This window comes from Thalia democratica, chromosome 1 (assembly GCF_965202585.1).
Source record: "Thalia democratica chromosome 1, ktThaDemo2.hap1.1, whole genome shotgun sequence".
NCBI lineage: Eukaryota > Metazoa > Chordata > Thaliacea > Salpida > Salpidae > Thalia > Thalia democratica.
The window spans coordinates 69429205-69451292 of NC_139165.1; the positions used below are offsets into that span (position 1 = coordinate 69429205).

General features: G+C 24.9%; 1 protein-coding gene across 1 annotated transcript; it reads left to right on the plus strand.

Moving 5' to 3' along the window:
- Positions 1–6289: 6289 nt before the first annotated feature.
- On the plus strand, positions 6290–20374 carry LOC145831342 (uncharacterized). The gene is made up of 11 exons (XM_082938568.1): positions 6290–6428; positions 6585–6800; positions 7482–7685; positions 9827–10015; positions 13984–14151; positions 16399–16464; positions 17391–17561; positions 17723–17913; positions 18021–18474; positions 18563–18655; positions 19584–20374. The coding sequence occupies exons 1-11, from the start codon at positions 6347–6349 to the stop codon at positions 19685–19687; spliced, it is 1938 nt and encodes a 645-aa protein (XP_082794694.1). The 5' UTR covers positions 6290–6346; the 3' UTR covers positions 19688–20374.
- The last annotated feature ends 1714 nt before the right edge of the window (positions 20375–22088 follow it).

A 22088-nucleotide genomic window follows, 5' to 3' on the forward strand; every position in this document is an offset into this window, starting at 1 on the left:
AAAAGTAGTTTTACAAAGCTTGAAAACAAGTACTCTGATATTTTTATACAAATACTTTTATTTAAAAGAAATTTAAAGTCTAAAAAATCATTTTTCTATATTACAAACTAAAAAACTCAAACAAACTTATACTTCATTTTAAAGTTTTCGAATACAATTTGAAATTTACGATAGCTTTAAAAGTTCTAAACAATAGTGTTTATATGTAAAAATAGTTTAACGAAATAAAATATAAAGCTTATTTTTAAAGAAAGGTTCCAAACAATGATACTGTTTTTAAGATAAAAAAAAACTTTACAAGTATGTTTTTTTATTGTTAGTGCATTGTTTCAAAAAATAAGCACCTGTTATTTTGTCCTGGACATGACTTTAAACTGTATCCTGGTGTATGACTCGATAATCGAAAGGTTTTTTCGTACACCAGGTCCTTGGACCAAATATTTGAGCGCTTTTTTTTCGTTCAATGAACAATAGTGTTGTACTTTGAACAAAAATTTTTATAAGTTAACAAAATGTTTCTAAATATATGTAAAACAGGTCTTAATTAGTTTGAAAACTAGTTTTGATAGTTTCAAAAAAATTTAAAATGTAAAAAAAAATTACTAACTTAATTTTAGTATTAAGAAGGTATACATAAATAAACTAGCTAATAACCATAGATTTACTGTGTAAAGTGTTTGCATCTTTTGAGAAGAAATAGGGATAACACATTTAAGTTTGTTGCCAAAACGGTTTATTTTAAACTTATTTGGTTTGTATTGTTTTTGAATTTATAGTTTTTAAGAATGTTAGTAAAATAAAACTTTTAAAACTAAAGTTGTTTTTTAAAATGTCTAGAACATTGCATGGATTTATAATACAAATGGTTTTTGGACTTCGATAAAAAAACACAGAATTATTTTTTATACAAGCACTTTAAAGATTCCAGACTTTTTTCAACTGCTTTATTTTTATAAGTAGTTCATTAAGTTTTAAAATGTATGCACACTAGATTAGTGTGCATTAAAAACTTATATAAACTACGTTCTTTATATGTACTTTAAAATACGAACTTTTAATACATGTGTGAACGACTATTTAAATTCTGACAATTCAAACTCTAATAGTTCAAAGTCCAATAATCTTGAGTTAAGGTTAGTTATCTCTTTTTTTAGATAGTAGAAACGTTAAAATTTTCGTATAACTTTTAATCTTATTAAGACCTACATAAAAAGTTTTTTAAACACTTTTTATTTTAATATATGGCTAAAATATGTGCAAAAAAACTTAGTAATATATAGTAAATTTTGGTGATTATTGATTTTCAAATAAATGGGTAAAACAAAGATAATCCGTCATCTAAAAAAACTTGGGAACGGGTCAAATATGCACGAAAACACTTTTGCACAAAGGGTCAAATATGCACGAAATGATACTTTTGCACGAAGGGACATTTTTGCACGAAAACAACTTTGCACAACGACACTTTTGCACGGAGAGTCACTTTTACACGAAATGTCACTTTTGCACAGAGGGTTACCTTTGCACTAAGGGTCATTTTTGCACGAGATAGAAAAATAAATAAAATAATTGTTGTTGACTTTGAATTCAAAACCTCCCCAAATGTTTCTTAATTTTCCGTAAAAAATAAAGCTTGCAACATTTATACAAAATACCTGAAGCATTTATATATTCACACATATATCTATTCTCTTTACCTATTTTGTAGTATAGTTCCAATTGATAAAATTTAAGTTATTGAAAACTCAAAATACTTAAAAGTTGTTTTGGCTTTTAAAACCGCTTTTTTTTTTTTCGAAAACCAAGTTATGTTTTTAAAGCAATTTAAGTAAATATTTAAGGTGATATAACTTAAAAAAAAAGCACTTAAAGCTTGATATAGGGTTTCCCAAAGTGGGCGATATCGCCCCCTGGGGACGATTTTAGTAAGTTGGGGGGGGGGGGGAAATATGTAAAGGGGGAAAGGGATTTCAGTTAGCGATTTTTAAATTTTGGGCGATTTGGGGGTCAAAGTGGGCGAAAAAAAGGTCTTAGGTGCGTTTAATAGTAATTTTGAAACTTACACTAGATATTCTTGAGTTGCAGATGAAGAGCAAAAAAAAAGAAGAAAAGGTCTTAGGTGTCTTAAGTACTTTAAGTACTATAGTTTAGTACTATAGTTTTTGGAGTAGTCTTGTTTGAGGGGGCAATAGCTTTTTTAATGTCTTCAAAGGGGGCAACTTGAAAAAAAAGTTTGGCTAATACCCTGGCTTAGTTTTTTTCTCAGGCTGGAGCATAAATAACGAGAAGCAATAATATATTCTTAAGTTTTGAATCTTTTGTAACTTTCTTTTAAGAGTTTTTGTAAACAGCGTTGTAATGCCTAATTGTGTTTTTTTAAATATATCTATAAAAAAAAAAAAAAAGTTTTGAGTTTTAAACAACTTGTTTTAATTTCAGATTTACAGTACACCAAATCTACTCAAATTGGTAACATTATTTTTTTAAAAAGTATTTCAGGTATTTCTTAAAAGTATTCTGCAAGCCAATTTTTGAAGAAAGTTATAAAAAAAATTAGTAATGTTTGAACTGAAATATGTAAAGATTGCTTTGATTTAGATTTACATAAGTTCTGAAATTATTGAATCAGATAAAAAGAAAGCTAGTTAAAAAAAAAAAAACAAGTTCTACCTAATTATGTTTAACACTTAGTTTGATTTTCTACTTACCAACTTTTTTTGTAGTCAATTGCCGCTTTACCCCCTTTTTCAGCGCACTGTGTTAATTGACACATAGTTGCATTGACTTCAGTGACTTTAGTTTTTAACCAGAAATCTCGAAGTCTAATGGATCTATCTAACAATGCTTTGAATCGTTATTTCTTTCGATAGACGGCTAGTTTAGTAAGTGTTATAGATAGCACAGTAGAACAAAAACTTTACAATAGCTAATATCGCATTAAAAAAAACTTTAGTTTATGGAAACTGTTTTTGGATATAGTTTTTTTAGTTAAAACTTTTAGTTTAGTGTTTTTACAGACATCGGCAACTTTAGAATTCGCGTTAGCAGTCAATAGTAAAAAAAAAATTGTTATTTAAACATAAATTTTACCTAATTAAAACTATAATAAATTTTTTTGTTTAAAGTTTTCTTTGAATAAAAAATAACAAATAAAAACTAGCGTAACTTTAAAATTTTTTTAATTAAATTTTGAAAATATTTTTGTCGTAAACTGGGTCCAAAAGTCTTTTTTATTTTAAACTATCTATTTTTTATCTCACAAAGTAATTGCTTGGTTTCGTTTGTAAGATAAACAAAAATAAGAACATTTTCTTAAAAAGTATCTCTATGTAAAATGTTTTGAAGTCTGAACTTTTATTTAGGAGAAAATAAATGTTTTTACAGCTGTTTGTGATAAATAACAAGCTTCTTTATACAAAATCTTAATGGACTGTCCAATTACAAATGATTGATGAGGACTTAACCCCAAGTTTAAAATTTCATGTTACAAATATTTCAAAATAATTTAAAAGTTGTCTAATTATTGTTATACATACTGTATAAAACAGATACTAATGAAAGCTTTTAGAAAGCTGTTTACAGTAAGTCTAGTTAGTAAAAAGGTTATGTAATAATGTACGTTAATTATTAAAAAAAAAAAATATTAAAACTTAAAGTCGTGTACAACTTATTTCTTACACGTTTTATTGGTGTTATAAAAGTATTCGTTCATCTTTGAATAGAATCTTGAAATCCTTCTTTTATAAAACTAATCCATCTTTTCAAAATTAAAAAAATAAAACAAGTGCTATGATTATGGTAATATGTGATGAAACCATATGGCTATAGAGTAATTTAAACTACTTTGGATGATATTCTTTTTACATTAGAATTAGCAGCTATTTTAATACTGCAGAAATAAAACACAGAACATTATTAAGTATTATAAACAACTGTGTATAAGATAGTTTTTATTGCTCTGCTCTCATATAGGTTATCAGTTGTCATCACTGCTTATTTTATTTAGTAAAATAAATTAGGGATTCAAGTATATAACGTTAAATGGTATATTTTTGATTTATTGTCATTCTTATCCTCATAATTTTTTCATTTTAATAGTTGGTATATAGTTAGTGGATTAAGATATATATATATAAATGTATATACACATATACATTTAATAAGTATAACAAAAATAAAACTTTGCTTGGAACAACTGTTTCTGCGTCTTCAGCCAAGTATTTTATTCAATGAAAAACAAACTTGTAAAAACAGCAATAAAAATATATAAAATTAGGTATTACGTAATAATTAAATATTTAGTTGATTTCAAACAAAATTCTGATTTTTAACTGATTATTATATATATATGTTATACATACGGGGTTTCAAAAAAGCCTAAATAATCTGGAAAAACCTGGAACTTTCAACATGTTAAGTAATAAAATTTTGATTTGACACAAAAAACCTATCCTATAGATAAAGTTATTTGTCATCATCAAAATTATTTTATTAAAAAACACATTTAAAGTAGCTTTATAGTATCTTCTCAATGTTTTTTTTACTTTTTAACACATTTTCTTACCTTACACTTAACTTTAAACTAAAAATGAAACCAAAAATGTGTACTTTTAAAAACCTGGAGAAAATTTGCCAAATACATTTAGCAATCCTGTTTATATATATAGTGTTTTTTATTTGAACTAAGTTTATAGAAATAGACAATATTTTTTTTAAACTTATCATTTATATATACTTAGATTTATTTATTGTTCTAGAGAGAAGAGTAATGCTGTTTTCTTTTTAATTAATTAGTTGGTAGCTAAGATAATTTACAGTGTCAAAACATTAGCACTGCAAATTATTTAAATAAATTTAACTATTTAGCTTAAGTATTGTAAGTAAAAAAATATTTAGCTTAATTACATGTTTAATAAGCAAGATGTAAGTTGTATGAAATATTTAAGTAATTAACAAAATGTTGTTTGTAGAAAATTTCATCAAAATTAAAACAATTCAAGTTTTAGTTTGTTATTGCTAGGCATTAATTGTACAAAGTCAGTAAAAAATACTAAGTTTAAATTTCCAAGAGTTGTAATTCCCTCATTATCAACTGAAGCTGATTTAAGCCTTTAAGTCGTTTTAATTACATGAGGTTAGTTTGAATAAAAAAATCTTAAGTTTAAATGAGGACAGTTTGTTTAGAGGTTTTATTAAATTCAGATTAAAAGTTTCATAAAGAATAAGTTTTTAAAATTAATATTAATAAATTAGATCAAATAATAATAGATATTCATTTAATGTTATAAAAATTTAGCTAACTGATAGAGTTTTTAGGTTTGCTATTAGTTTAGTAGTATGCAAGTTCCTAGTATAGATGATTAAAGAATCTTGTTTAGTTCAAGTAGATTTTGAAATTAGTTCTCCATGTTTTTAAGAATAGGCCAGCTTCAATTTTAAATATAGAAAAAAAATATAATTCAATCCTGTAAGTAAAAAATTGAATAATTTTAATTTTTTATGTGTGTTTGATTTATTTTATTTTATTAATTGCAATAAGCTGTTTGCAGTTGTACAGAGTACAAATGTTTTCAAGTTGAGTAACTGTTGTTTGTTTAATAAAATGATGGTTGAAGCAAACAATAGTATTTTTTAGGTTTATTTACTACTTTTCTAGTTTTTATTTTGATTCACTGGTTGTAAATTTTTCAAAGTAGTTTCCATTTAAGTGTTTAAAAGCTTATATACCAAAAGTTTCAGCTTATAATTTATTTTGTTTAGGCAGGGACAACTATGTGCAAAGTATTTACATTCTTTTTAAAAACTTTATGACTTTCAAAACTTATTTTTATTTTTATTTATTTATCATAAAAAAGACTATTTACTTGTAGTTGTTTGATTTACATCTAGCTAAACTCCGTTTTATAAACTAGACTAGTTTAGAAAATATTGTAGTACAATTAAGTTTTCAAATTAGACAAATTAAAAAGAAATATTACTAAAAGAGTTGGTGTTATTTGGACTCAGATGTAAAAATGTTTTTTTGAAAATTTATAACAGATCTTTGTTAATGACTCACAATAAGTTTCCTTTCATTGTAATTATTTATTTAACCCTGAAAAAAAGCATGTAACATAAGATAAATCTAAAATTGATTTAAGCTTAGTTTATATGGTTGATGTTTGTTTAAATTAAAATATTATAAGCGTTAACTTAAAAATTATAAATTTCAACTAATTTATAATATTTTTATTAGTCTAAGATAACAACTTTTTTTTAACTTTTAAAATACAGCTTGTGTTTTTTTTTCAGAACAAAATAATTTTGTTACCAAACAGTATTATGTAAAAACTTTTAATACAATGCAATGAAGCAGTTATGGAAATATGATTTTATTTTTATCAGCCTAAATTTTATCTATCTTGTTGTTGGTACCAAATCAGAAAGTTGTAAGTTTTTTACTTATTTTAAATTTTATTATGACTAATAAGTTAAAATTTCAAGCTTGGGATACCAAAATGGTTTATTTAAAATTTTCATTTTTTTATTATTAATGGTGAATTTTTGTTTGTAAGCTGCCTTTAATTATATAACAATATTTATAGATTGCAAAGATTTTGAGATAGAAATACAGAATGGTCAACGCCATCCAGCATTTATAAATAACCAGATTTTTGGTGTAGGGGGAAAGATTCGGCTAGACTGTAATTCTGGTTATGCAGTAAACGGTACAAATATATTTGTTTGTATAATGATATCTAACAATACATTTGAGTGGTATCCAAGCCTTAAGAATATTCCTTCATGTGTTAAAAAGCCTGGTAAGTTGTCTTGTAAAAGTGCAAGTATACATGTAAAATTATAAATTAATATTATTCTATGTAATTATCACGATTATTATTCTAATAAATAAAGTATATAAAAGGTAACTTTATAATAAAATCTTACATACTAAATAAAATTTCAATGGTTGTTTTTTTGTGCAAAACATTAAAATATTAGTTTAAGAGATGCTCAAAAAGCTATAATTTTTTTTTCTTAATATTTATTTTCAATGTTATATGTTAATAAAAAATCTAAACTTTCCAAGTTTGTTTTGATATAAAAACAACAGGAAAAGGCTAGATTTAAAGCTAATGATGTTTCTCTGTGCTAATAAATTTTTTTTCTTTTAAAGTTGCATTTTTACTGTTATATATTTCTGTATAAAATCAATTTATTTAAACTCTTAAATATCGTTATAGAAAATGCTGTTCTATGTGCATTATGTAACAAAGTTGTTAAGAAATGTCAATCTTTAAGTTTGACAAAATAATGGATAACTAATAATTCACAAAAAAAAAAGAGTCAAAGTTTTAGGAAACTTCTAAAAGTTTAAAAATCTTTATTTATTTTTTTTTACAAACCAAAATTTTGAGAACAAAAAAAATTGGTTGTATCAATTTTCAAGTAAATAATAATGTAATGCAATATATAGTGTTATCAAAAGTTAAATTTTCAAGTTTGTGAAGACTTTGAAATGCCAATAGAAGATGTAGAAAGGTTTCCACCATACAGGCAGGGAGTAGTTTACAAGCACGGTGACACCATAGACTACTTTTGTGACAGCAGTAAAGGACTTGCCTTTCCAACTATTGATGCTGTGAAAAGTAAAAAGTGTGTTTTTACAAATTGGGAGCCCCAGGAAGAAGCTAGATGTGTTAGAGGTAAGAAATATGATATGTCGCTCTTGAACTAATTAAAAAACCCAAATTAGTTTTTGAATATAGTAACATTTGTTGAATATCTTCTAGACATAGTTTTTAAGTAATTTAATATGAAATACAAAAAGTATTTCTATGAAAAAAAAAAACTTCATTTTTTCATGATTTCCTATTATAAGTTGTTTATTTATAGTGATGTGTTAATTAAGTTAGCAATTTTATAGAAAAAAAACTTACTAATTTACTAACCGAATTTTTAAATTTTGTTATAAAAAACACTGTAGTATCATTGTTTTACATCCTGAAACTATTAAAACATATAACCGTTTAATTGTCTGTATTTGACAACAAACTGTTCTAAAATTTTATCAAAACTATTAAATAATGAATTTGTTTTATTTTATAAGAAGTTTCACTTTCTAAATTTAAGTTTAACACAAACAAAGTTCTTTAAAAAAATATTTATATTTCAGTTTACGTCTAAGTTTGCAGTTAACAAAAGCTTATAACTTTTTGTTTTGCATTTTAGCGAATTCTTTATGATAAAATATAATGTAAAAAATATTGAGTATTTTATAGTACGTTTTATTTTATATATAGATATTTTTGTAGTTGTAAACATAAAAATTAAAAATAATAAGTATAAGATAATTCGTTTTTCTTGAAATCAATGTTTAAAGTTTTAAACATAAAACACATGGTAACTGTAGTTTTTCTTTTATTGTAAAAAACAGTTTTTTGGAGTAAATAATGAATTGTAAACTTTTATTTAAATAAAGCGTATATAATTTTTCATTATACATTGTTTTTTTTTACAATAATTTAAAAGTTAACAGTATGATAAATAATTATATATACTTTTTTTATATAAAAGTTTACAACTCATTATTTACTCCAAGAAACTGTTTTTTCAACAAAAAAAACAACAGTAATCATGTGTTTTATGTTTAAAACTTTATATATTGAACTCAAGAAAAACAAATTATCTTAATGCTTATTATTGTTAATTTTTAGGTTTACAACTATAAAAATGTATATACATAAAATAAAACAGTAAGTAGTCAATACTTTTTAGCAATATTTCGAACTTATTGTTTTTTATACCAAATCCCAAAGAAATATAGATAATATAATTTGGATCAAAATGAAAATTATTAATTAAGGACTTAATATTTTAATTTACCTTTATATAAAGTTATTTTTAAAAATTTTAATATAATAAAACTTAAAGTTTATTTGTAAACTTCAAAATATTAGAAACAATTAGGTTAATATTTCTATTATTGATAAAAATTTAAAAGTGAAGTTTATACTCAGCAGTAACCTTGCAACAACCTGGACCAGTGATCTTAGAACTTAAACAATATTAAATGAGTAGAAATTGTTAATGCTCGATTATTTGAAGTTTATTTGCTAAAACAAAGTATTTACAGTTGTTATGATATAAATTTAGTTAAGAAATTGTGCAAAATTTTATTAAGAAATAAAAATTTATAATAGGATAACAACCTATATTTGTTTATGATCATCAAACTTTGTGTGCTGATCTAGGCTGTTTCTAAGCAGTCATGTTAACTTTTTTAAAAGTTTGGCTTGATATTAAGTTATAATATTTGTAATATAATAAGCTTTTTTTTGTGCTGGTTTTTCTTCAAAATTTTTAATTATGTTTATAAAAACTTTTGTCGTACAGTGTAGTGCTCTGCATTTTGAATTGAAATTATGTAGTATATGTTTGTACTTTATTTTTATGACAAAAGTTTTAAATTATTTTTTTTGGCGTTAACTATATTTAAAAGCACTAAAAAAAATTAAAAATATTTTCTACAAATTTATTTACCTGTAAATGTAAACTAATAAGTAAAAACAACTATAATAATTATGATTCTAATAAGTACTTTTGTTTTTATAGTTCATTTTATTTTCATTTTACTTTATCTTTACCAAGAAAAGTTTATTTATTACTACATAGAAATTTAAGTTATAAACTAAGCTAACTTTATAAAAGTGAACTTTATAAAATTAAATTAATTTGGATTTTAAAAAGCTTATTATATACAAATAAATCAAATATTCTAAGCATGTTTGTTAAGTCAAAAACATGTAAAGTTAAAGTATAATTTTAATGTGGATATATTTAACAGTTTGTGATAGTGGCGACTTGCAGATAGAACACGGATACAGATTGCCTCATTACGTTGAAGGAGTGAAAAATTCGCAAGTGGAATTTCACTGTGACGTAGGATACCGGTTGGTTGGTACGAAAATAATGAACTGTGACGAAACAAACAATTGGACGCCTATGTATCCACCCACTTGTGAGATAAGTCCATGTTAGTTGGTTTTCAATGTAACTTGTTGAACTTTTATAATGTATACTATTTTCAATAAATACCATTTAAAGCATATTGTTAGTCTGCTATCTTAGAGCAGCATAAATAACAAAAAAACATTTTTGTAATGTAAACTGGTTTTTTTGTATCTGTAATTTGATACGTTTTTAAATAATTTATTTGTTTTAACTAATCTGCAATTTTTTTTTATCTTGAAAATTTTTTAGACTTATTTAGATAGATTTTATGCTCTTAATTGTAAAAAGCTTTATAAAAGATAGATACAAGCTAAACTTTTAACAGTAAAGATTCCCTTCTAAAAGCATTTTTAAACCTTATTTTTATTTTATACTAAAAAAATACTGAATTGTTTTAGATTATTGTTGTAGAAACTTTATTAAACAGTACGAACATTAGTCGGTTTGTTGTATTATTGAATTATTTTTTAAATATGCAAAACATTTAAGTACACAGTACGATAGTTTTTTTTACATAACCGAAAACATAATACTTTTTATTTGTATTTTACAAATATTTTTTTCTGCTGTATGTATAAAAATACAATATTTAAAATAAACTTTTTATGTTTTTGCAAAACATGATTTTCTAGTTATAAATCAAAATGGTATAAAAAAATTATTGGAAATATTTATTAAAGGTTTATATAATATTATATTAAATATTGTTTTATATTTACTTATCTAATTTTTTTACAAACATCGGTTTTGCATTTTATTTAAAATTTCTTTATTGATTATTATAGTATTTCCTTTTAAACTTACAACTTAAAGATAGTTTTTGATTTTTAGTATAAGTCTAAAAAACTGTATATATTCTATGCAATATTTAGCTTTTATATTTTCATAGTAGACTTTTTATTCAATTTGTTATGGCTATCACCAATTAAATTAAGAATTTATCACTGAGGCTAGTTTGAATTGGTTTTATAAATAAGCCTATTTAAAATTTATTTTTATATGACTCTGAGTTAATAATTTGTTTTAGTTTTATATTTTATTATCTAGTCATTTTATAGAATTTTTTTCTTAGTTGTGAAGTGATTATTTTACACTATGGCCCATAGTGGACCTGTCAACTAGAAACCAGATTCTAACACAATTATAGCTTCAAACCAAATAAAAAAATCAGTCTAAAACAAAAGTTGAGCTAGTTAGCGTTATGTAATTTTGAGAGTTTTTGCATAAAACAAAATTGGATGTCTTCAACACTAAAAACCAACTGTGAAAGTTTAAATCCATTAAAAATTATCTAAAACTAAGAATATTTTATTTCTTATTTCTTGGTTTCCTAACTAATTCTAAAAATTTCTTATAATAAGCTTGATTTTTTATTTGATTATGAATTTTATTTATCTCTACCAATATCAAAAAAAAAAAACTACTGCATTTTTTTTACCTTAACCTAGTGAACATAAGATTGCAAAAATTTTTTAGCTGGGACCATATAAATGTATGTACTTAAACAACTCTCTAATTTTGTAGGTTTTGTTTAAGTTAACAAAAAATAATCCCCATATAAGAATTTTTTAAATTTAAGACTACTTTTTTTCATATACCGTTCAACTCAATGTGACGGCATATATACCTTATATTTTATTTTATCAATAAAATTAAGTAGAAAATGATCTTTTTACAATAAAAACTTAAAACAGAAATTTAAGACATGATTCGTTTAAAAACATTTTTATTTAAACAAACAAGTTAAATTGGTTTCAGCTAACACTTATAAACTACTTTTGTTAGCAACTAGTTTTATAAATAAATTTGAGTAAATAAACAGTTAGAGGTTTTATCAGAAAGTATTCAATTAACACCAACTAGAATAGTTTAAGCAAAATTAATTAGAGATAATTAACAGTTTATAATTACATGACTACAGATAAATTAATTAGTAATTTAACTAAGATAAGCAAACGTATAAATATAAAAACAAAACAAACAATCAATATAATAAAATAAGCGACAACCAATAATCATAACAACTTATAAACATTAGATTTATAAACGTATTGTTGCTTGCATAAATTAGGTTTAAACGTTTTTATAAATAAAGATTCTAAAACACTTAGATGATAATCATTACGTGCTTTTTTTATAATTGAAAAATTACTGTCACTGTAATTCTTTGCACTATCAGAATTGTTTAATAAGTGTTCGGCAATCACCGATGACCTGGTAGATGGTTTTTTCAAACCCGTGTCCATCCAACTTCTGAGGGATTTAAGTCAGAAGTTGGATTGACACGGGTTTGAAAACATATTTACATGTTTTACATTTACATATTTTACAGACTTATTTTTTACACTTGATCAAGCTTAATTCTTATATATGTTTTTGTAGTTTAGTCACATAATGTCAATTTTCCACTCTGGTAATTGTACGATAGTATGTAAATCTATTGAGAAAGTAAAAAAAAACGTTGTAAATAAACAATTATAGCTTTACTCATAAACTCAGTCTGATCCTGCAGGGTTTTACTTTAAGTAATATATGTAATAGTTGTTTTGGTAATGTTGTTTTTGAAGAAAGTAATGAGAAACCTCTAAATTACACATCTATAAAAAACTGATTGAATATAAATCAATATAAGCTTAACAGAAAATGAAAATTTTAATATATTTGTCTTAATTACTCAAACTAGTTATTTCCTTTTCCTTTGATTAACTTTTTGAAATATTTTAAGCTTTATTTACGTTGACTAAGTGAAGTTCTTGTATATTTTATATAACTAATGTTATATTTTGAAACGTTTAGTTTAGATTTGTTGATTATTTAACCTAAAAGATAATTGATGAATTGTTTTTCAGACATTAATTAAAAGTTTTGCCTTTTTTAGAAAGTCATTTGTTATAATTGATCAAGTTAGATAAAAACACTTAATTAAAATATTAAAGTTTTATTAAAAAGAAGTAGAACTTTTTGGATAAGCGGTATTTAAATCAGTCAACATATTTGAAAAGTATTTGTTCTTAACAAATTAAAATTTAATTCATGGTTAAAGTCATACAAAGCAAGCTAGTTTGAAAAAAGGATTAAATGTATGCATTTTCTAAAATGAAATTATCACTGGCTTTGGACTAAAAGAATATTAATAACTGATATTTATGGTATTTTTGAAAGAAAATGCTGAAAATTTTTGGTTAAACTAATAGTAAAAAGTTCATGTTTTGTTAAGTTAAGCTTTTCAGTTTTGGAATGATAAATCTTTAAACCAAGTTTAATTTAGTATTGGAACAAATTAGTCATAATTTAATAAAAAAAAATAGTTCTTACGTATTTTTAGTTTGAGTGATTAAGCTCAATTGCACTAATAGAAAAGTTTCAATAAAAAAATTGCTTATTTTATTCTAATTAATTATATCATAAATATATGTATAACATAAACTAAACATTTTGTTGTTGAAAAAATATTAGGATAGTTATATTTTTGAAGAGTATTGTATTGTTAGTTTATAAAAAAATGTACTGACATAGTTTTTGTATCAAATAGTTTTTATCGTCTTGCTATTAAAAATGCGTACTTGTATTTAAGTATATACATGTATCTCTATTGCTTTATTGAATGATAGCAATTATAATGAAGTTTTTTAATAATTTTCATTAACAAAAAATGTATTTCTAAATCGTTTTTGAATTTTAGTGACATAAAAGTAAAACAACATTTTTTTTACTACACACCAGTTTTTGGTATATTAGCTTATGTACCTGAATTAAAAAAAAATCTTATTTGCTTTTTGAAAGTAATAAAACTGAAGATATATGATGTACTTAATAGGTGAATATACTCTTGCAGAAATTTTTGACAATAAAACTGTAATACAAAAATTTTAAGGTTGTAAAAAAGTTTTTATTGAGTTGTTGCTGTAGCAGGATTCCTTTAAAAGTTATATCATTATTTAAAAAAAATCATTTTTTTTTCATTTTGTACAATTTTTAATTTTTCAACAGATTGTGATGCACCCAGCAAGTTGTTTTATGCGCCGTACCAACCCTTAAAACCCGTGTACGCACTTGATGACATAATATATTACAAATGTCTCTCGGGTGGCAAACAATTTCAATCCAAATGTTTGTCCCATAATACATGGTCCGACCCATCAATAGAGTGTCATTTAGGTTTGTTATTAATAAAAAAGGATAAACTTTAGTTCACTGATTAGTTTCTATCAGTTTACTAGGTGTAGATAGTAGTTTGAAAACAACTACTTACTTTTGTACGTATTTTGTATTTGCGTACAAAAACAGTTGTTTTGATTATCCGACGGACTTTGCTTGTTTGGATTGCTAGATTTTAGAGCCTTATTACGTTATATCTTCGACAGTATTTTTTAAAACTGTTATATTTAGTTGTTTACCTATTCATAATTTTTTTTTTAACTTTTTTCTACTGTAAGAGCTTTTCAACTTCAAGTTAAAATGCAAATCTTATATACAAACTTAAAATACTCATAAAATATATTTAATTTACGTGATTTAAGTGCTTCTGTAAAACAAAATATCTTTTGCTGTGAAATAACTTGTGGTATGATATCAATAAAACTTTGAATTTTTAACTAAACTAAATCAAAAATTTTAAACTTAACTAAAAATAAGTGTTTGTTGTAGAAAGCTTACTTTAAAATAAATAAAATATAATGTTTTTGTTTTATTACATATATTAAACTTACAAAAGAAATTACTTGTTGTAAAACCTATTTAGGATTTAATTCCATTCCAATTATTTTAAGATGTTTTTGTATTTTTCATTTAAATTGTATAAAACAATTCTTAAATACTTTTTAACTCTATGTAGTTATATTTAAAAAATACCAAATATTCAACACAAAAGAGACCAATTTGAGTAAATATTTAGTTTGTTTTTAAAGTTTGTGAAGATGGTAAAACTAGTTCGACTATAAAATATTGGTATATAATTTTGAATACAATTAAGGTATTAGAAATAGATGTAACTTATAATGATTTGTTATCTTTGTTTTGATTAGTGTTTAACATTTTTTTTGTTTAGCCCATCTTCAGATAAACAATGCTCTTGCCAAAAACTAGCTTTGTTTTTTAAATAAAACTTTAAAACTTATTTGAAAATAGTTGTGTCGTAAAGGGACGATTGTAAAACAAGCCTGTGTAAAGAATATTAGTTTTAATCTTAAACCGAAACTAAGTTTTATTGTATACCGGTTTAAAAGTGAGGTTTTAAGTAGTTTTCCATAATCTTAAAGCGGTTTTTATTTGTTGTTATCTATTACTTCAACTTTAAACTCAATTTCAATTAGGAATAGAATAAATCTAAAGTACTTACTGTTCTGTTGGTATCCTTTTATTTATAGAAAATAAGTATATTATGTACAAAATTTATTGACCTAGTTTGCGGTCTGAATAAAGGTTTATTTTACATTTACTTAAAAATTTTACAATAAAAATAATCTACTGCTAGAATATTAAGTAAAAGTTTTATTCATAGCTTGTCGTTATATTTTATTTTTTCTTAAAACCTTTTTCATGAATGCTATTTTTATCGTTAATAATTTAACTGTTTTAATATTCTGATCATCATGTATTTTACTTTTTATTTAATGAAAACCAAAACAACATATATATTATATTTTGATATAGTTTTTAAATTTTCGTCAGGTAAATACAATTGTAAAGGCAAATAATATAAAACTTATTTTTTAACCAAAAACTTCAAACACTAAAATCTAATAAACACAGTAAAACTATTCAATAAAATACAATTTAAGTTAATAAAAAATGTATTCAACAAAATAATGCAATGGTGTAATCAGGAAGTATATGAGTAATTTTTGTTTTTGTTAAATAATCTTTTAAAATTCTAAGAAAATTTACATTGCAAGTAAAACTCTACTAATTAATACATCAATTATTAAAAAAATATTATGAAACTAAATCAAACTTCTAATTGTACACATACTATACAGTTTTTGTAGTTTTATGATAAGTGATTTATATAATATTATTTTACAATCTTGTCTTTAAGTAGTTTTCTGTTTTTTTTTCTACAATTTATTTAGGTAGTTTGTTCCTTAAACATATCTAAGTTTTTGACAAAACTATTTCATGATAAAAGTTCATATAAATTACTTGTTTTGTTAATTATAAAAGTTATAAATTTTACAATTTGTTTTGTTGATATCCAAAATATGAAAAAATAAAATCATCTAACTTTTTAAAGTTACCCAATCAATTTTTTTCATAAAATTATATAACGTCCAAATTATCCTAATTTAATTATCTTATAGAAATTCGAAAAGTTTTGCGCAACGCACTGTAATTTAAAATACTTCACTCAAAATATAACGTATTAATTATTCAATAACACATACATCAATCTACTTATTTTTTCAGGAGCAAAAGTTGCATGCAGTCGTCCGCAAGACTTAAAAAATGGAGCTGTGTTTTGTCGCAACCAAGGTAAATTTTCAAAAATAAACTGTTTAAACTTTCAGTTTTTTATACCTATAATTTAAGTGATTTGATTAGTCGTTCGAAGCGTGTGTTGAATATAGTAAATTTCACTTATACGTAATTAATTATTAAAATATTTTAGATTGCTAAGACGAAAATTTAGAGAAGTTTTATCCTTAGCGCTCAAATAGTTTAAAAAAAGTTATTGACGTTTAATATAAATTAGTGATGTACATTAATAAAAAGTATCGTTTAATACTTCTACACTTTACTATGCGAATAATTTATTATTTAATCTAGTTAAAAAGTTTATTAAGTAATAATATATTTATCTTTCTTTATTTACTAAAAATAAATAATAGTTTTACAATTTTTTTATATACCAATAAAATAAATCTTTTAAAGTTGTTTACTGATGCACATACATAGAGTATTTCGCAATCTTGATTAAGAGAAAACTAGTAAAAGTTAAGTATAATTCTTTTTCTTCAACAAATAGTCAATTGACTTTACATAACGAATGTTTTTTGAAACGAGTAATCTTTAAGTTTAAGAAAAACATTTTTTTTCCTAAATAAATATTATGTAACCACTAAAAACTAAGTAAAAGCTTTTATTATCTGTTTTTCAAAAAATTCAGTAGTCTTGTGGGACTAAAAATTTTAAAAACAAAAAAATTAAAATTAAATGTACTTAGTTATATAGAATTAAGTAGAAGTACAAACTATTTTACAGTTTTTTGATTAATTAATTTTAAATCAGTAGTTTTGCAAATTTATTTGGCGTCAAACTTATTAAATCCATTAGAATAACTGCATTATTAAGTTAAAATCTGTGTACTTTTAAAGTTGTAATACCAATTAGGCTCCAGCTAAACAATAAGATACATAAAAAAGTAGCTAAATAGATAAACAAGCACTACTTTTAAACAGACCCAACGAGCACAGAATGTTGCAAGTACAACCAAGTGGTCCAGTTTACTTGCGCCACCGGATACGTTTTGGTGGGCCGGTCGGCTTGGAGGTGTGGCACAAACGGTAATTACGTGGACCTCGTTACCGACCGCGTTGTGAACCAGACCGAAGTTCAATGCAGGCCCATCGGTTTGTTTATTACAAGATTTTTTTTAACTTTTTCTTGGCATTTCAGAATTAAGGTTTGAAATGCTGCTAAGCTCCAATTAAAATAACCAATTTTGAATTTGATGTGTTTATAAGCTTTTAATTAACATAATTGACCATATAAATCAAAATTTTTAAAACAGAAGTGACAACAAACTATCCGGTGGATGGCGGTAGAGTGAAAAGTCACGTGACTTCGTCGTCCATGGTGCGGGTGATGAGCTGGGTGGCAGGGGGAGTTTTCTTCTCACTCCTGCTCATCATCGCCCTCGCCTTCTGCAAGCCCAAACTGCGCCACATCAAGAGGAGGTGGCGAGATTTTCGCGAAGACGAGGTTATTTTTTTATAATAATTTATATTTAACTTTGGACAAAATAGATACTTGCTTTTTATTTTGAGATTAGAAAAAAAAAATTTATTCGATCATTTCAACAACAACAGTCGAGGTTGATGGTGAACGGTCAGGAAGTGCACCTGCCTAGTTACGACGAGGCCAACACCTGGCAACCCGACATGTGGGTCGAACCCCAGCTCCCGCCACTTCTCAACTCGCTCTCCTCCGCCCTCCCTCCCCCCACAATTGACTGCTCCCAGCGAGTCTCGGACCAGCCAATAAGCATCAACCAGTTTCTGTGCGAGCCAATCGGCATTGAAAACGGTCAGTTGGTAACCGAGGAGAAAAATTCCCCGGAACCGAACTCCGAAGAGCCGTGCTGCTCGAGGAGCCTGCTGAAGTTTGACGCGGAAATTTCGGTGAAGCCCCTAACTTCCCCCACGCTTCTAACAAAGTCTCTACCAGCCAATCAGACGACGGAAGAGGCGGCGGACTGCTCGCTAATTGGCTCTAACGAACACGAGCGCGATTGTTTGCTGCGAGATGACAGCAAAATCACAAGTCAGTTTGTTTGTAGATTGTGCTTGTTTACTTGTAAAATCTTGGTAAAATTCACAAAAGAATAATTTTGTTTTTATTTATGTCACAGCATCTAACAGCATTGGTTTTGGTGACAGTTTTGTGGCAGAAAAAAAAGAACATGATGATTCCTCAAGAGAAGAAGCACAACAATCAAATACTGGTTTGTTTATTATTAAAAAAGTTAAAGGTCATGATAATATAGTGGGAAAAGTTTAAGACGGTTTTTAGAATTTACTATAATTTTAGTAAAACATTTTTGACCTCTTTTGTGGTGAATAAAGAAGTGTTTTTATAAATAACTTTTGTTTGAGTAATAGCTTTACAGCTTCACGAGCTTGTAAACTTATTTTTCTTTTACTGCAAAACTACTGGAAAAATCTGGAATTTGACAATTTAGGCTAAAAAAACTAGAATTTGAGAAATAAAAATAAAAATTGGAATTTTGAACAAAAATCACTAAAAAATATGGAAAAACTTAGAATTTTAAACAACTTTTACATGTTATGTAAGAAAATTTTGATTTGACACAAAAAATATCGTGTTGATAGATAAAAAAAAACTTTGTCATCATCAATTTTTTTTGTTTACTAAAAAACACATTTAATGTAGCTTTACAGTGTCTTTTCAATGTTTTTATACTATTTAACACAGTTTTTCACCTTAAACTTAATTTAAACTGAAAATAGACCTAAAAGCGTGTACTTTCAAAAACCTGAAAGAAATTTCTCATAAATCAGTGGCCACCCTGTGCACAATAATAACTACTTTTTTAATTACATGTACCATTAACCACATTAAAAATACTCAACAGCTTAAACTTTTTAACGATAAAGTAAGTATTCTAACCATGCCAAACAAGTATATTTGAATTTGTATTAAAATGCAGTCGATAAGTATATATTAAAATTTTTTAAATAGATTTTTGACCATTTAAAGAAAAGATAATAATAAAAAAATAAATAACTTGTCAAAAATATAAAAAAGCAAAATACTTATTCTTTTTACTAAAAAAATGTTTTGGTTTCAATTCGATCATTCTTCTTTTTTGTCACAAAAAACGCTTTTTAAAGTTAATTACAAATTTGCAGATTTTTTTCGCATGATATCACCGGACGTTCAGATACAAAAAAACGCTTTCCAACGAGAAAAGTCAAAAACAGTCCGAAATAAAACGAAGTGGACTAAATTCTGACAAGAAAAACAGTCACTTTAATACTGCCCATTAAAAATTATAAAGTTCATTTAGATGCAAAAGAACTCAAAAATGGTAGTAACCAAAATTTAAACAAAAGTGCATCAACAAAATAATGATTGAATCATTAAGTTGTTAGCTTCGATTAACTCTTGCTTCAGATATGAATGAGCTATAAGTTGCTGCCCGAGTTTTCACACAGTTTTAACCAGCCTCTAATGCCTGAATTTGCACTATATATCTTTGACCTGAAATATTACAAGATTTGTTGAAGTTTAAGAATAAGCTTTATAAGTTAATTTGTAGTTTAAAGTTACGAAATACTTTTTAAAACCAAATCTGACTCGTGCTTTTTGTTTTTTATTTCATATATTTTTGTACATAAGCTTCGTGCAAGACTTTAATTTGTAAATTTGTAAAAGTTCTAGTAATCTTATGTGACTGTAATGCAATTTACAACTATTTTTAGTTTTACCAAATAGTTTTTTAAAACAGTTCAACTCGATTAAAATTTTGTTTTCTTACAGTATTTAAATCAAAAAGAAAAAGTAGTTAGTCTTCAATAAATTTATATGAAAAATTATTTATTTAAAAAAGCATAATGTTTGATTAGTAAAAAACTTTCAGCAATTAAAATATATTTTTTGCAATCTTCTTTTCTCAAGCGTTAGTATGTGTTTTTACAAAAAATCATTCATTTAATATTCAAACTTGTTTTAAGCTATATTTTCTCAGTTTTTATTGTTTCAGTATCGTATTATTTTTTGATAAAAAGTATGTAAAAATCAAAATGTGTTTTATGAATCTCTATAAGTTTAATAGAATATTTGGACTAATTTGATTTTTTTGAACACTCAAACTAGTTTTGAATGTTCATTAAAAAAAATTTATTGCTTATATTTTAAGAGCTAGGGTTTTTTAATTCTTTAATATAATTAATTATTTAAAGTAGATTCAACATTTTATAGAAAGAAGTTCTAGAATAATAACAAATTAAAATTTTTGTTTGATATTCATTTATGTTCTTCTAAGCTAAGGTACGATTAAGTGTTCTTGAATTTGGTATCAAATGAATTTGGTATCAATGTTCTTCTAAATTCGCAAATCAGGATCCAACTGGCTCTGGATCGTTTTGTAAAATAGTATCTTTTTTAGCTTATAATACTGTAATATAGAGTTTATAGTCATCTTAAGTTACTTTTAGTCCTATTCTCTGCAGAAACTAGTGACCACATCGGAAGTTGTTTTTTCAAATCAAGTTCCGGGTGGATACAGAACAAGTAAAAAAGGCAAAAAAGTTTCAAATACTTATAAAATTTTACAATGCTTGGTTTTAATGTTTAGAAAAATGTTAAAAAGTTTTACCTACTTAAATAGTTTTTCAACGATTTAAATTAAACACCTTTTAAAACTTTTTACTTTATCTCCAAAGTATATAAAGGTTATAATGTCTGCTCTACAACTTTTTTTCGAAGCCACACGTTTATGCATGAAACGGCTCATAATTATCAAAGTTCTGTTTTAAAGGTCTTCATATCCTATCTAAAAAAAGGCTTAAAAGTTTGATATGCTAAAACCACATTTTTTATGTTAATAGATTACAATATAACATTTCCTTTTAAATATATCAAGCATTTAGCTCAAAATTTCCCAAAGGGCCTATAGTTTTTAATATCTACAAAAAACTTTGAAACAGCATTTATATAAGCTAAGTAATATATTTTTTTTAGTTTCAAAATAAGCGGTAAATTTATATAAAACCTACATCTAAATAGATATTAGTTAGAGCATCTAGCCTAGACTCTTTTAAAATATTGATCTCTAAAACTCCTAATGCATTCAGTCATAGATTGTTATTCTTTTCATTCAGGCACTTTTTACAATTAGTGACAGAAAGTTTTTTAGTTTAAAATTCATTATTTAAATTTGCTAGCTTAATGGGCCGAATATTATTTGCAGTATAAATATTTTCTTACAGTTAAGCATTTAAATTTAACAAGTGATTATACAGACACTAGGCTTAAATGTTGTATTTTTAGACGGAAAAACTAAATAAAATGTCACTTATTTATCATAACAGAAATGTTTTTTTTTTTTGTTAATTATCTTAATCCTAAAAGGTTTTGCACTGAAGTTTGTAATTTAAACCGGTACACAAAATACTGTTGTAGACTTAACTTTAACAAACAACGTGGAAACTTGTTGTTAAACAAATTTTTTTTCAAATTTAATGTTTTAAACATTTAACACTCTATTAGCAATAAGTATACAAATAAAGTTTAAACAAATTTAGAATAGAAAACTAACATGTATTTGTTAGATTTCACAATAATATTTAATGAAAAAGAAACTAGCTTTAAAATACAATAATTTTAGCTTTAGCACTAACTGCCTGATGAGT